Source organism: Fomitopsis serialis (assembly GCF_022376445.1).
Source record: "Fomitopsis serialis strain Sig1Antser10 chromosome Unknown B0H18scaffold_9, whole genome shotgun sequence".
In the NCBI taxonomy this organism is placed as follows: Eukaryota; Fungi; Basidiomycota; class Agaricomycetes; order Polyporales; family Fomitopsidaceae; genus Fomitopsis; species Fomitopsis serialis.
In genome coordinates this window covers 364119-379957 of record NW_025954969.1, presented here as the reverse complement: position 1 = coordinate 379957, position 15839 = coordinate 364119, and the positions used below count along the sequence as shown (strand labels likewise).

At 60.8% G+C, this 15839-nt stretch overlaps 5 protein-coding genes across 5 annotated transcripts; 3 read left to right on the top strand and 2 right to left on the bottom strand.

Annotated features, from left to right (window-relative positions):
- Nucleotides 1–148: 148 nt before the first annotated feature.
- On the top strand, nucleotides 149–1548 carry B0H18DRAFT_952126 (uncharacterized protein; the record flags this gene model as incomplete). The annotated part of the gene is made up of 6 exons (XM_048042079.1): nucleotides 149–434; nucleotides 498–593; nucleotides 646–806; nucleotides 842–966; nucleotides 1027–1158; nucleotides 1221–1548. The coding sequence occupies 6 exons, from the start codon at nucleotides 149–151 to the stop codon at nucleotides 1546–1548; spliced, it is 1128 nt and encodes a 375-aa protein (XP_047897612.1).
- Nucleotides 1549–4935: 3387 nt separating this feature from the next.
- Nucleotides 4936–9395, bottom strand: B0H18DRAFT_952125 (uncharacterized protein; the record flags this gene model as incomplete). The annotated part of the gene is made up of 12 exons (XM_048042078.1): nucleotides 4936–4953; nucleotides 5013–5172; nucleotides 5311–5528; nucleotides 5593–5643; nucleotides 6008–6074; nucleotides 6283–6416; nucleotides 6542–6655; nucleotides 7342–7428; nucleotides 7659–7797; nucleotides 8328–8362; nucleotides 8966–9252; nucleotides 9314–9395. 12 exons carry the CDS (start codon nucleotides 9393–9395, stop codon nucleotides 4936–4938), a joined length of 1392 nt encoding a protein of 463 aa, XP_047897611.1.
- Nucleotides 9312–9954, top strand: B0H18DRAFT_984914 (uncharacterized protein). The gene has a single exon (XM_048044702.1). The coding sequence runs from the start codon at nucleotides 9470–9472 to the stop codon at nucleotides 9794–9796; it is 327 nt and encodes a 108-aa protein (XP_047897610.1). The 5' UTR covers nucleotides 9312–9469; the 3' UTR covers nucleotides 9797–9954.
- On the top strand, nucleotides 9940–11741 carry B0H18DRAFT_984912 (GroES-like protein). Its single transcript, XM_048044701.1, has 4 exons — nucleotides 9940–10122; nucleotides 10187–10478; nucleotides 10578–10986; nucleotides 11047–11741. Exons 1-4 carry the CDS (start codon nucleotides 9978–9980, stop codon nucleotides 11335–11337), a joined length of 1137 nt encoding a protein of 378 aa, XP_047897609.1. The 5' UTR covers nucleotides 9940–9977; the 3' UTR covers nucleotides 11338–11741.
- Nucleotides 11742–13444: 1703 nt separating this feature from the next.
- Nucleotides 13445–14425, bottom strand: B0H18DRAFT_673350 (uncharacterized protein). Its single transcript, XM_048039098.1, has 3 exons — nucleotides 14187–14425; nucleotides 14021–14121; nucleotides 13445–13942 (listed from the first exon to the last, which is right to left on the bottom strand). The coding sequence occupies exons 1-3, from the start codon at nucleotides 14277–14279 to the stop codon at nucleotides 13516–13518; spliced, it is 621 nt and encodes a 206-aa protein (XP_047897608.1). The 5' UTR covers nucleotides 14280–14425; the 3' UTR covers nucleotides 13445–13515.
- Between the last annotated feature and the right edge of the window lie 1414 nt (nucleotides 14426–15839).

Here is a 15839-nt window from a genome sequence, read left to right as displayed (position 1 = left end):
GTATTTAGCCAAATTGTGGCTTACGTTGATAGCCGCCGTAGCGGTACAATTCGAGAACCTTGCCATACGTTCCCTCTCCAACTCGGTCACAGATCGCATTTCACAACTACACCAGCATTCGTCTTCTTGATCGCATGCATCGCTCCGCATGTTTGGGGAAGCAGTAGTCAACGCCCTGTCTAACATCGCCGCGCCCATGGTTAATCAAAGTGATCTGCCATTTCGCTTGCTCGTTCGGCGGTACAAGACAAGCCTGGTATACACACAAATGCTCTTGCCGGAGAAGATCCTGAACGATAGGGACTATTTGGACTTTCATCTGCGCGGCCTCGGCGAACCCGAAGACCAGCCGGTCGTAGTACAGCTCTGCGGGAACGACCCTGAAATGGTCATGCAGGCCGCCCGGAAATTACAGACACGTTGTGATGCGATAGGTGTGTTTCTTGCCTTATCCAGCGCAAATCTTGTGGGAGACGAACACAGACGAAGCTGAGTAGATCTAAATCTCGGATGCCCTCAGGAAGCGGCGCGCGACGCGCACTACGGAGCCTATCTCCTCGGGCAGAAAGACTGGCCCCTCATTGAGGGCATCGGTACGCCCGCCTCTCGTGTGTGTATTACCATGATTGCCTCATTGTGTCCCAGTATCAACCATGTCCAACTCGCTTACTGTACCCGTGTCCGCGAAGTTGCGTCTCTGCCAACCTGCCTCCGCGACCATGCATCTTGCTCAGCGGCTCGAGCATGCCGGGGCCTCGTGGATCGCCCTCCACGCGCGGACGTATCTGCGAGGCGGCGCCGACAGGGTGCGGCAGATCTCGAACAAGTGAAGCTGCTCAAGGAAGCACTGTCGGTGCCGGTAGTGAGCAACGGAAACGTTCGAACATGGGAGGACGTGGAGAAGAACCGCGCATATACCGGCGCGGATGGTGTTATGGTGGGGGAAACTCTTCTTGGCAATCCTTGGTGAGTGTCGTGCTCGGAGGTGAGGGCATAGTAGAAGCTAAGCAACACCTCCGCTCGCAGTCTCTTTGCGAACACTATCCCTGATCCGGTCTCTATTTCGCGCGAGTACATTGATATATGCAGAGAACATCCGGGTACTGCTACCATGCAGACAATACAGACGCATGTAAGGCATTTCATCGATCACCAGTGGTGCGTTCGACGTGGCTTCTTGCTTTATGTCCGAGGTATTCTAACGATTAACCTCTTTATAGCGGCCGGAGACCTTGGTTCAACAAGTTCCGGGCTGCCTTGGCTCGCTGTCAGACCCCAGACGACATCGAAGATTTGCTCAAGAAGGTGCAAAAATGGCGGGGACGGTCTGTGTCGTCCGAGTCCCCGACTGACACCGAGAAAGACGACGAGATGGGGCGCAAGCTCCTCCCGAAGAGATCCTCGAGTCTATGTCGCCATTGCAGTAGCGATATGGCGGAAGCTACCCCGACCCTAGCGCTGAAGTGTACTGATTATCATCTCTCCGAGAGCGGCCCAACTTCCTCACATGTCGAGCTGCGTGTGCCTTACGGAGTATTCCAAGCATAGGATCTGCGCTTGCGCAATGAATGCTGAGTCAGGCCAGACCCCGCGGCAATTGAACATGCGTTCTCGGAAGCTGGCGGTTTTCGCGAAGCTGCTGAGCTTGAGTATCTGGTAGGTTCCGTACTAGGGGCGGCCGGTTGCTTTCTTTGCCTGTGTCCCGACTTCTAGCTTCCGAGGCTGATATCGTTGATTACATTGACTGAGGCATAGTGCGGTCTAGATGCACCCATGGACATGGGTACAAATCCGAGCATCTCCGCTGTTGTTCGTGGGAGCTGGGGGTGCAGCCTTTGGGGTCAAGGTTCTAGTTGGTACTACAGTATCTGCAACTCGCCTCTACTTTGCTATGCTAATCCGTTTCCAGCATTTATCCTTGCTGTCCTAGGAAATACGCCGTCTACCTTTGATCGCGCAACATGAATCAATTGCGCACAATATCGCCGATGCCGCCTTTCTAGCAACGTGCAGCCTCACGCGCACGTCCGAAGCACGACTCTCGTACCGGTTCTTGCATTAGCTCAATTGGTTGGAATGGTATGGAACATGTCAAGCTGATGCGCCCATTTGCAGAGTTCCATGCATATTGCTTCCGTTCGCGCGAATTGCCGTGTTCTGCGGGGTACCACCTTTTACGCCGACGCGCGGTGGCGAAGCTTCACCAATCAATTAATCATGAAGGATGGCGTACATCCGATACGTGAAGGAGAGCTGGTGGCCTTATCAATTCCACCTGTGCGTGAAAACAAAGTACAGCATGTCTTCTCAGTACGGTGCCGTCCCGGTCGGCCTGACATTCTCACAGGGCCTTTGGCAGCAGAGGATTCTGAAACCCTTCAAGTTACGGCCACGTGACGTCCAATTGTGCTGACCGCAGACTGCCAGTGGACGATTCTCGGATGTGCTGTCCTTAGAACACCCGAATCCTAGTCTGCGTCGTGAACAGAGACTACAATCAGCTCTGTCCAGAAGCCACCCTCCTCGTTATCACCCCTCTTGTCGCCCTCGTGGCCTTCAATCGCTGGACTGTATGTAGGACTTCCTACGCCCAGCTCAGCCTCGGCCCAGCGGAATACCGGCACTCTGACGCATCGCTCGTGCGACGTCCAGCCAATGATCTGCTCAGCAACTCAGCGGCGCCTTCGCTGTCCCGGTCAGAACACGAAGTTATCTTTTTTTTACCTTGTCTGACGGCACCCGTACCGCAGTCGAGGTCAATGTTCTGCATGTTATGGTTTGAAGATAGAGGACAGAAGCGCTTTCGGGGCTCCGACGGTGATCGAAGTTGTCCGACTTCTGCGCGACCGGTTGGACTCTGCAAGGCAGGTACAGTACCTACTTACTGGGTGATAGCTCTGTGGTGCGTCATGGATTCGCAGGCCTGTCACCTCTCGACACGACAACCTCCTTCGTCCCTTCCGGAGATAAAGACGCGATAGACAGCGAGCGGAAGTCTCCGCTAAGGTGGGATATCGCCGACAGGTCGCCGGTCAAACTCGAGTTCGTATCAACGTGCCCGTGCAAGCTAGCTCGGAAGGGACGTGCTCCGCGCCTTCGCCTTCGATTGCGGGGTAGGTACGCAGCCGTATATGGGTGATCTACGGTGCGTCCTACGCTCTTCCCTCTCTGTCTCGCGGTGTGTTCGCTAGTCAGAATGAATGCAGCGCACGGGGGTGTGGACGGGAGAACGCAGGCTGATAGATGCTAGGACCGTCCGTGCCGGTCGCCCAGTGATCCTGCGGCTGTCCGCGTTATCGTCCTCTCGTACCACAACTTGTGCGCCAAGTTATCAATTGCTGCGTGACACGGGGAATAGGGACCACGGGGGAGGATTGGAAGAGTAGGTATGAGCAGTTCGTTGACCTACGGAGGACTACTATGAACAGCCCAAGGCCAAGCCAATGGCTCGCGCGATGTCCCTGCGAAGCCCATATGCGGATGTTAGGTCAATTGTACGTCTACGCTGATGTTCATGGCGACTTTCCTGGGACGACTCCGGCCGCCACAGCCCACAGGCTGCGTGTTACCTTCGCCCAGCATTGATGAAGCACTAGAAGCGCATTATTACGGCTTTTGCCAGGGGTGCCATGGATATGTGCGTGTCTCGGCCCTTATCTGCTGGTTCGCATCTTACCTGCGTTTGGCACCGCCGTCGCATCGTTGCGGCCCACGTTCAGAAGACTCGTCATTATGGAGGGGCTGTCCGAGTCGGATACAGCAAACGCACTTCGCCTTCCAGCAATCCATCGGAAGATCGCCCCTCGTGGCATAGGGGGAATCGTATGATTCTCGTGCGCACGCCCAGGTGCGTAGCTGATCTGCTGTGTACGGCCGGCGTCGGATGCGGGCCAGGGATCCCCGTGTTCCTCTGCTGTGTGAGTTGACAAAGTGGCGCAGCCCAGGCTGCAGGATCATAGCACGATGCCGTACAGCCAAAAGCCTGCTGATCCCGAAATCGCAGGGGTGGAAGTTTCTCCGCTAAATGGGATGCAGAGCGTTGCATCATACGCCCGCTCGCCGTCGGGCCGCACGTACACACGTTTCGAACGCTAGTCCATGACGGGGGCTTCTGCGCACATCTCGGTTCCCACTTTCAATCTGCGCGGAGATAGCCAGATCGTTTCCTCTCGGTCCGCGACCACTGGCCCTCTTGTCAGGAACTCGGACAGTGCGACGCGGTCCGCAGGTCGTCGTCGGCTCACCTGCAGGCCGGTGCGCATGCGTAACTTGTTCTCAGTGCAACCGCGCGCACAACACGCCGCCAAGTTCGCTCGCACGGAATCCCACACACGCCCCTTAACACGTACAACCCTCCGCCGTTGCCAAGTTCCGGAGAACAGAACGACGTCAAACAAGCTCTCCCGTGGGCGACCACCCGCACCCGCCTCCGAGATAGCGAGCGCATGCCCGCACTCTCCCATCCCAACATCCCAGCCGCCAACAGCACACCCACGGCACCCTCCCAGTGCTTGTTCGGTTCTCCGGCCCATCGGAGGTGCGTCGAGGGGCGACGGGGCCCGGCCCGCGCGACCCGCGATCCAGATTGGCAGCGCATCGGGCGCCTGGACCGGGATCTGGCAGGCCCAGGTCTGATCGAAAATTTAATTCCCGGCGTACACCGTGATCTGACCCGGTGACCCGGGCGCACGGCGTGTCGGCACCGAACTCCGGAGTGCCCTGCACGTGGCGACGGAGCGCCCGTCTGCCCACTGGCACTGGCAGGCTTGCGGGCAGGCGCGATCTGCATTTCGCAGCAGCAAAAGCGATGCAGCGGGCAGGGGATTCAAAATCGAGGGATTCCATTGGCATCGACTGAAATGACTGCCGCGAGACAATACAGGCATTGGTGTACATTCCTTATTCCTTCCAGAAAGTCGGTCCCGGCAAGGCACACTACCGGCCCATCCACCCCTTCGTGCCGAAAGCATCAGCCACAACACGTCGAGCAGCGAGAGCGTGAGAGCACGCACCCCGTCGACCACGAGCAGCTCGCCGCACACGTACTGGCTCGCCCTGCTCGCGAGGAACACCACAGGGCCGGCAAAGTCCCTCGGCTCGCCCCACCGACCCGCGGGGATGCGGTCTGAGATCTGGCGGAGGCGCACGGGGTCCTGGAGGAGCTTCTCGTTCCTGTTTGGGCGCAAATTGCGGAGACGGGGGTCAGCTGGGACGGCCGCTAGCGGGCGACGATTACGCGAGACGAAGAATGAATCAAGGAGATGGGGCGCGCCCACGGGACCATGTATGTATCAGAGAATCAGAACGGACGGTGCGAAGAAGCTCGGTGTAGCGACGGCGCGCGCGCCTTTCCAGGTACTACGCAGGAACCGCAAGATGCTATCATACGCGGAGCGCGACGCTGGATGCTCGGTGCGACAGCCGGTGTGTGGTAGGCAGTTTGCGGCGGGAGCCTCCCCGTGACAGCCGCACCATGCGTGCCCCTCCTGCGTAGCGCGCATCGCTGCGATGATCCCCGCTTGGCAAGGCTTGATCAGCAGAAAGCGATTGCTCCGCGAACGGGAGAGAGCACGGCAAAGCGCAATGACGCACGCATAATACCGCAGGACCCGCGTACGTTCGCATGCGGATGTGCGGTTTAGTCTGGAATGGAGGAACATCAAGGGTGCGAGGCGCAAGCGGGGAGCACGACCGCATCAACAAGCAAAATTGCGGCGAAGCTTCACGCTAGAACAGGCCAATGACGAACGCGACAATTGCAGTGAGCGGCGGCGCATCACGGTCACACTCCGTATATGGTGGAGCATAGAAGACATCAATGCCAGTCAGGCCTGTCGGCCGCGTACCGACATTGGATCACTGCGGCTCTATATTGGGCTGCTGACGAGGGCGCGTCCTATGACTGCCGGTTCTCGACGAACCACCGCAGTGGCCGCGAGAAGAAACGTCAGAGCACATACGGATCGATCCCCCGTATGGCGCACGCGCATCATGTCTGAATGAATACCGCGCTGCGCGAGTTCATTACGGAGAACCGCACCGCACCGTCGAAGCCCTGCGGCATCCGCGGGGCTCTGAAGAGAGGTGGAGCATCATCAGCACGCATCGATCCGTCCGTGCGTCCAACGCTGCCTCGAACGTCCGGGCCCGACCCATTCATCGCCAAGAAAGCCCAAACCGCCACCCCAGGCGCGAATGAACGCCCAGAACGCCCACACGGCACGAACAGAAGAGCAGAGAGGCGCACGAGCCAGGAATGCAGCCAGTAGAGAGCGCACTCACATCTCGGTCGCGATGTATCCGGGGCAGATCCCGTTCACCTGCACGTTGTCCTTGCTCCACTCGTTGCTCAGCGCCTTGGTGAGCTGGCCGAGCGCGCCCTTCGCCGCGGCGTACGCCGGCACCGTGAAGCCTCCCTGCAGCGCGACGACGCGACGTCAGCAAACGGCGGCGGACGCGCGAACGACACAACGAGATGGACAACATGGGCGCGCATCAGTGCGTGTGGGGCCCTGAATACGTGAGAGAGGCGCGCACGCACCTGGAACGTGAGCAGCGAGCAGAAATTGATGACCTTGCCGCGCCGCCGGGCCACCATGTGTTGCCCGGCAGCCTGTGACAGCAGCCAGACAGACTTGAGGTTGACGTTCAGGACCTGGGTGCATACAGAGAGGTGGTTAATCTCTGACTTGGAAAACGGCGCTCGCAAACGGTCCGGAGATGAAAATGGGTGTATAGTCAAGAATAGGAAGTCGCGTCAAAGTCGGACATCAAATGTGAAAACACTACAGGCCGGCCAAGCAGTTGGTTTGTGCGCCACACACTCAAACGCTCGGGCTTGGACGAGTCCGTGTGGCGTAGCGCACGCCGTGTAGACCACTTTCCCCGGATGCTGCACAGACGCACTACTCAGCGCTCTGAGCAGGGCCGCAGCCCATCCGGATGTCACGTCAGCGAACGCCCCCGCACGGCTCGCCGACTTCTGCACTTCCAAGGACGACGTACAGGGAGGCGAAGCCGCCATTCAACGCAGAGCCGTGCCCGGCCCCCCATTCACCAGCCAACGCTGCCCACCACGACCACATCCAGGCGCGACGATCCGCACCGCACACCCAACGTCGACCGCGCACGGCACGGAAGCGTACAGACGCGTGACGTCACGCTCCAGGCCGCACGTCGAACGCCCATCTCACAGAGAGAACACAGACTGGCCCAGCCCGTCGCAGGGGGCCGAAGCCGTGCTACCATTCGCTGCATCCCTGTACGTCGAGTGGACGGCTGCATAACCCCGGGGATCGTCCGAAGCGCAGGAGCAGCGACGGGCCGAGGCCCGCTACCTACCACCCCGAAGTCGAAGCCGCAGTCGAAGTCGAAGGCGTCGAAGGGCAGTGGGACGGCTCGGGCTCCAACGAACGCAGGCCGCCAGAACTAGAAGTCGCCAGGCTGAGGCTGTCTGAGACTCGCCGGTGCCGGCGGGACGGGCTGCACGACGTCCGCGGCGTCCGGCGATGGGCCGTCGTGCGCGATCCGCGATCACGATCCGCCGCCACCGACCAACAACGCCACGACGTCCCGCCCGGCCGCGCGCCGCAGAGACCCATACACACCAGACAGGCGATCGGGGCCCGGCGGACAGGAAGCGCAGAAGGCGGACGCACGCCGCAGAAGCCCCCGAAAATCACGAAGCCCGGCGAACGACCGGCAGCAGAAGACGGGAGACGGGCGAAGCACGGACCGCGGCGCACTGGCAGGGTCCACCACACGACGGATGCCGTCACCGCGCTCAGGTAGAGTTGTCTGTCCACCTGTTTCACCGCGCGATGTCATCGCCACAGGCCAGGGCTCGCGCGTCCTGTCGTGGGCGATCGGGAGAAGGGCACATCATCCACCATCGAGAGGTGCGCACGACGTGTGTACGGCAGATGACGCGCGCCGCCAGGACGCTCGTTCCGGAGAGCGACTGAGGGCCCGATGCTCGACGCTCGATGCGTGTAGGGGACCGCGGCCGGAGTGAATGGCGAGACGATCGCTACGGAGCGCAAGCAGACGAGCGACGCAGAGACAGATAGAGAAGACGCGATAGGCTGCGACGAGCGGGAAAGCGAGAGGGCATGCGCACGGGCGCTCACACTAATAGCAGAGTGATCGAGCCACCAAAACGAGCGCGCGGGCCCGTCGGGCTTTCGCGACGCCGAGCAGATGGGGGCGCGGGATCCTGCGCAGCGGAGAAGATGCGAAAGCCAGTACAGGTGGTAGGATGACCACTAGTGCTGTCGACGCGCGGTGTCGCGGTATGTACGAGGCACGCCGCACGCGCGCATGCTCACATGTCCCTGCGCGGTTCCCACTGCCATCCCATCAGCTGCATAGAAAACGCAAAAAGAAGCACCCGCGAACGATGGGGAGCTGGGGTCCGATGGGGAAACCCCGCATCCCAAGCCCATCCCACGCGTGCGTCCGAGCTAGCGTGACTCCGCACACCGCGAGCCGCTAGCTGCAGATACCACACCATGCCGTGAATGGCGCAAGGGTCAGAGGACGCAAAAATCAAGAGGCAAGCCCGAGCTGCAGATACACGTTACGAGGGCGGCGGGGTACCGCTCTGCCGGCTCGGAGGGACCAGCCTATGGGGGCGTCGGGAACTCGCTCGCACCCTTCCCTCGCGCGCCCCGAGGACACACGAACGCTAAAGCTTGGGTGTCGTATGTGGGGATAGGGTGGTCCAGATAGCGATAGAGATCAGACGGTGACGCCGTTTGCGCACGAGAAGCGCGTGCGCAGGGATGAGGCGCGAAGGTGCGGCTCCGGGGCCGACGTGCGTACAGGGCGCGAAGACGCGTTCTCCGCGGTCGTACGCGTAAAAGGTACGAGGGAGACGCGCGACGGCCGCGGAGGCTAAGAGCGGGAGAGGGACGCGGAGGGGGAAGACGGAACTCGAGAGATGACAGGGGAGACGCAGACGCACATCGTCCCAGTCACTTTCGGGAAACTGGACGGCCGGGGATCTCCGCTGGATGCCTGCACAGTTGACGAGGACGTGGATGTCGCCGCCCATGGCCTCGAGCGCCTTGGGGAAGATCTGCCTGACCGCGTCGAGGTCCTCGAGGTCGCATTCGACGGTCTTGACGGCGCGCCCGAGCGCGGCGACCGCGTCGGCGGTGGCGTGGTTCGCGTGCGCGGTGGCGGGGCGGACGACGAGGCAGATGTCGGCGCCAGCCTCTGCGAGGGCGACGGCACAGGCGGCGCCGATACCTGCGATAAGAGGACGTTATTACGGCTGGGGCACGCGAGGAGGGCGAGGAGGAGGACGCACCGCGGGAGGCGCCTGTGATGAGCACATTCTGGCCTGCGAGCGAGAAGAGGTCAGGCGCGGGGAGGGCGGGGGTCGGGTCCATGGCTGGGGCAGTTCACGGCGAGCATCTCGTGCACAGAGGCGTATAAATCTCGCAGAGGAGGGCGAGGGAGGAGGATGGCCGGGAGTCGGGTGGCGTCGTCGGCTGGGCCCGCCACAGCTACCCCAGACCGGCTATTTCCCCGGATCGGGATCCGGTGCCGACTTCCGGACCAGCCAAGGCCGTCCCTGCCACAAATGCACCGGCCGCGCACCGCGCACTCGACGCACACCAGTCTGTGTTCGGTGGCCGGGCAGCTGACCGGCCGCAGGGCGGCCAATGGCCAGGGCCGCGATAGGGGAATTCTCGCAGAGGGCCCACGGAGACGCGCGGGGACGGAGGCTGGTGCGGAGAAGAGGGCAGCAACGTGCCGGCCCAGGATGGAAGGCAGGGTCTGGGCTTAGGTAAGCGGGTGTCGATCAGCAGAGGCGCGGAGGACCGGTCCGGGTCAACGCAGCGGTCCAGCTCAGAACACGCTCCTCACGAGACTCTCCCGACTCCAGGGCTATAAAGCCGACGCGACGTCTTCTCCACCGCAAACCAGCCCCCCGCCGCCGCCCACCCACCTCCCCACCGCAGCCCGCCATGTCTCCCGTCGCACTCCCCTCCCAGCACGCCGCCGTCCTCCACGGCGCGAAGGACCTCCGCCTCGAGGAGCGCACCGTCTGGCCCCCACAGCAGGGCCACGCCCAGGTCGCCGTAGTCGCCACAGGCCTCTGTGGATCCGACCGTGAGCACCTCCCCGCATTCCCACCGCAATCCCTCCGCTGACCTATTTTTCTGCCCGCCCCCAGTCCACTACTACACCCACGGCCGTAACGGCGACTTCGTCGTCCAACAGCCGCTCGTCCTCGGCCACGAGGCCGCAGGCATTGTCACCGCGGTCGGCCCCGGCGTCAAGCACCTCGTCCCCGGCCAGCGCGTAGCCATTGAGGCCGGCATCATGTGCAACAACTGCAGCTACTGCCAGAGGGGCCGCTACAACCTCTGCAAGAACATGCGCTTCTGCAGCAGCGCAAAAACATTCCCGCATTCCGACGGCACCCTCCAGGACCGCATGAACCACCCCGCGCACGTCCTCCACCCGTAAGTCGCCTCCTCCGACCCCGCGTCCGCATCGTGCCCCTGCCCTGTCAGTACGCGTGTCACGTGATGGTACTGATGCGCGTGTCCGTCCGTTCGCAGACTACCGGACAACTGCACGTTCGAGCAGGCCGCGCTCGCCGAGCCGCTCTCCGTCCTCCTGCACGCCTCGCGCCGCGCGGACCTCACCCCCGAGCGGCCCGCGTCCGTCCTCGTCTTCGGCGTCGGCGCGATCGGTCTCCTCGCCTGCGCGCTCGCGCGATCGTACGGCGCGCACAAGGTCGTCGCGATCGACATCAACCAGGCGCGCCTCGACTTTGCGAAGGCGAACGGGTTTGCACAGGAGGTGCATTGCCTGCCCGTCACCGACAAGGCGAAGACGACGGAGGACCAGCTCCGGCGGGCGAAGGAGAACATCAGCGCCGCGCTCAGCAACTTTGACCAGCCGGACGGGTTCGACGTCGTTTTCGAGTGCACCGGCGCAGAGCCGTGCATCCAGATGTCCATCCACGTATGTTTCTCGCCTTGTCTCGCTCCGCGCTTGTGACTTACGCCTTGCCCCGTCACTCAGGCCGCAGTCACCGGCGGGAAGGTGATGCTCGTCGGGATGGGCGCGCGGAACGTGATGCTGCCGCTCTCCGCCGCGGCGACGCGTGAAGTCGACGTCCTGGGCTCGTTCCGGTACGCGAACACGTACCCGACCGCGCTCGCGCTCCTCGCTGCGGGCAAGCTGCCGAACATCGAGAAGATCATCTCGCACCGGTTCCCGCTCGCGGACGCGGCGAAGGCGTTCGAGCTCATGGCGCGCGGCCGCGACGACGAGGGCCGCATGGTCATGAAAGTCATGGTCGGCGGCCAATAGGTCGCCGCCGCCGCCGGTGACTGGCTGGACTGCACCGGACCTTGATGAGCGTGATGATTTGGATACCACAGATGATGATTACCATTAGACGATCCCCCGCGTCGTCGCCACCGCAGTCCCCCCAGCACGCGCATGCCACTCCCCGCACTATCTGACATTGCTCACACCCGCTCTACTGACATATCCCTGGCCTTCGTCCCCGGCCCCGAAAGCGTGCTGCGTGGAGGGCCCGCGATTGGCGCGACCCACCCTGTATCTGTATCGCCATGTCCGCATCGAACATATCTATTCGCATATCTGTTGTCGTATACTACACTTTACATGAATATGGATGTCATCTGGATTGCAACGACTCTGCGGGGCGCCTGCCACGAAGGTTCAGCCTTGTGTGAGAGACAGCCTCGCCGGCTCACTGATCTGCTGGAGACCACGCAACCGGTGACCGCCACTTGGCCGTGCTAAGAAGCCAGTAGCCGCCTTGGGCGCGATCCATCTGTGAGTTACGGTACCCAATACGGTACGGCGTCCCCTAGATTCCCGTCAGAGCTCAAATTCCGACGAGCTTGAGTTTGGACGCGTTCCATCGGACGCTTCCAATTAGACGGTGGACGGTGGGAGGGCCCTGTGCTGGCGCTGACGGCGTGATGGCTGGCGCACGGTTCGGAGCGTTCCTGCTCGGATGGGCCATCTCCGCAGGCTATCTCGCCGAACCCTTTTGCCTCTGAGTGCAGCCACACCGCGATGGTTCCCCGACAGGCGTTATCCGTTCCTGGCGCAGGATCCGGGTGCGAGTGCCCGACTGCTGCCTCCTCCCGAGTGGGCGCGCAAGCCAACGGCTGGTGTTCGTCGTCCGGCTGGTTGCAGACTGCAGTAAGTAAGTCAGTAGCGTTGCCCAGGCTGAACGAGCCACACCGGCCCGACGGGGAACCTACTCCTCCAAGCCCCGCCCTGCACACCCAAACCTAAGGCCTAAGTACCGCAATACACTTCAGCTTAGCTTCAACAATGACTCAGAGGGTGCGTCCGGGGTGCACCCACACTGGCGCGGGCACGCGCACAGCGCCATTCTGTCAAGGTGGGGCGGGGCAGTAGCAGCTATCGAGGACGCGGAGGCGGCGAACTCGCTCGCTCGAACCGGCCGCGGGCCACTGGCATGAGTCACGAAGCGGAACCGTGATCGGGCGCAGTGGTTCCAATTGTGACCCATTGCAGGATGCTGTTCTATCTGCGCAAACTGTGTGCTGGTTTGGCGGCACTATGACGCCACACTGGCCCCGTCGAGCCCGCTTCTGCGTGCTCCGCGTCTGCTTCCGAGCCCGTGCTGCCGTACGCGACCCCGCCACGCGTCCGCGCAGAAGGACGCGTCCATGGTCCAGGCCACACAGACACGCGGTCGATGCGCTGGGGTTCGACGTTCGCGGCACGAGAACGCGAAGTCGTCTTGGACGAGCGAACGGGGCAGCGCATGACGTTGCGATCGAACGCGGCGGCGCGGACCCGCCGCGCCCAGACCGTTGTGCCAACGCAAGATCGGCGTGCAGATGCGGCACAGGGCAGATTGCGCGGGATCCAGATGCGCAGGGGCGCACGGCGGTCCGGTCCGGGGTGCGGGGCGCTTTGCGCGCACGAACGGCCTGCCAGGTTCGGCGGGCGCGTGGCGCAGAGTAGCAAGGTCATGCCCGTACGGGGAGGGCAGGACGTGGTACGGGAATACGAGCGAGTCGCAAGATCCGGAGAAGACGAAGCGACCGGTGTACGTGAGCTCGGTAAGTTGGCGTGGTAGCGACGGCGATGCGCACTGAATGGGCAGCATTGAATGGACGTCCTTCCGGAGGTTACACTTTACAGTGTCCGTGCTTCACATTTCTCCATGCGATCCGAACAGTGAGCCGTTAAGATGTGATGCTGCGGATACGCCTGCACGAGCCTGCGCATCACAGGGTCCCCCGCGGATGAGTCGACGATTGCATGCAACCTCGCTCGATTATGGAGTGCGCTTCCACAGGGAAGCTCGCTTCGTGACGCGAGCAAGCTGACCGAGGTCCTTCAGACCTGCTTCAGTGGAGGCGTGCACGCCGGCCCGGCCCTCCCGTGGTCCGTAGATCGCCCAGGTCCTTGAGTCGCGCTAGAATCCCCCTACTCTCCGTCGGGGACTCCATACATGAGTTGGAGATGAGTTCAGGAGCCTACGACTAGCGTCCGGGATATCGATACGGAAACCCGGTCCGGTTGAACCAGACCCAGGACGCCAACTTCGCATGTACAATTAATATACTGCGGCAATTTCTTCAGAGTCGGGGGCTCTTGTGCCAATGCACACCCGTGCGTCTCCACTTGACTGGAAATGGCCGTCGAATTCCAGGCCTCGTCGACACACTTGGGACTTGATGACTCTGGAAACGCGCAGGGTAAGGGAGACGAGTTTCGCCCAGAAGGACCGGCTTCAAGACCCATGGCGAATATTAGGCGGTCTCCGTAATCATCGGCGGAGCCTCCGAGGTCATTTGAGTGTCTTAAATTTTCTCTAAGGACCGTCTTCCGAAAATCATCGCTTGAGCGCATGTAGGGGCTCATCGGACCGATACATGTCACATAGTGATCGCCGCTGAAGAACTAGCATCAGTACGTTGCTGAGACGTACGATAATTATGTGTATTGGTCCTGGAAGTAACCATACTGTTACCTGGAAGCCGTGGCACCCTCTCTGACGCGCAGGACCGATGTCCGGAAGACGGACCCGATTTTCTCGTATTCGCATGCGTTGACATGTTGGGGTGTCATTACCTGTGAACAGACATGTCATTTGCGGTCACATTCAAGACGGAAGAGGCGAGAAGCTAGCCGCGTACTTCTCTTGTGCATTGGCCCAGGATCCTACCACCGCACTTACGCCTATCAGAGGTGCGCACCCTATTTTGACGTAAGGCGTCGTCTCCGTCCATGCAGACAACTTCCACGAGACCTGATTCCAACTGTCGAGTGGGTCACCGGACCAAATCGTGCCGATGTCTCCATCGATAGTGTGGTTGTAATTGACTAGTGTGTACAGCCTAAACAAGACTCATCAGAATTTGGATGAGCGGAGAAAGCGACTCATGTGGATTTGAGCTTCGCCAAGTTATGGTTGGGATACCATGACATGCCGGTGGCTGGTTTTGTGTCTGCAAAAAAAGTCTGGGCACGTCTGAGGTGCCTGGCAATGCCTCAGCCCAAATACACCAGCCAGATAGGAGCTTAAGCAAGGCTATACGGTGCGTCGTGTACATGCGCATATGGAACCTGTATTGCCTGCCAGGGCGCCGAATGACAGGATAGGTATTCCCGGAAGACAGTCAGGAGAGACCGCATTTGCTGTTGCAAGGTCTTGTGCTTGAGGAAATTTTTTTGCCTCGAGGAAGCCCCGTGAAATGTCAGATGCCGGGATTGAAGTCGCCGCAGAGCAGGAGAAGTCTGCCTCGAGGACCCAGCCGCTCGTTTTCCAGGGTCTGGGACGACAATACGTTGTCCAGTCCATGCCAACGAGTCATATCGGCCGTCTACACAAGCAGCGGTAGCCTGATGCAGCAGTCTTCGTGGAGAGATACGCCCATGCTCTGCTGCCAGCATTGACGGTCGATATGCAGCAGACAGATGATCAGTGCGCCAAGGTCTCGGAACATGAAGCGCAATTCTCACATACAGGGTTCCAAGAAAGCGCGGAGAGCAGTATGCCAGCATTGGACTACACCCGTTCGGCCCCTCGGAGCGGTAGTGAGGGGCATATCACCTCGGGGGAGGCCCTGCTGGACACACAGCCGTCGGAGCCGCCTGAGTCTGCAGGGAAAATACCAAATGAGACGACATTGCCGTCCACACGTTCGGAGATTCTGCGCTCACCTACACTAATCGACGCGCCACCATTGACAAGCTTCGACGTCGTAAAGTATCAAAATCAGGATATGCACGGCAACGAATACTGCGCTTTATTGTCTGCTATGTCAAGCTCAGCGGGCGTTGCTAGGGCAATGCCTTCAAGCTACGGTCCGTTGCCCGTTACTTCGCTAGAAGCTCGACGTCCAATGCTAGTCTGATGAGAAATGCGTCGTCGGACACTTACCCATAGGGCAATGTGACTCGTCTGTAGTCCGTCAGATGCGGACACAGGCTGACAGCCGGCCTAAGAGCGGTTACTACGCCTGGAAAACGTCAGGAACGAGACACTCGAACTCTGCATCGCATCAGACCAATCAGCCAGAGATGCACGAAGCGGGGACGAGTGAAAGATTTGGTATGACCCGGATTGAGAAGTCGAGAGCGGAGAGTCCGATATTCTCACCTCCTGACTGGAAAAGGCCGCTCAACACCGACATCGGGTGACCTGATGCGAGGATGCATTCAGTCTTTGGAGTCTGCGATAATACGTGCATCAGCTTCTGTGAGTGAATTCAGCTTCATGCCCGAGGCTAACATAATTTGGGGATGTGACATGAAATCACCGCATGTAAAGGCAAGTGTAGTTCTTG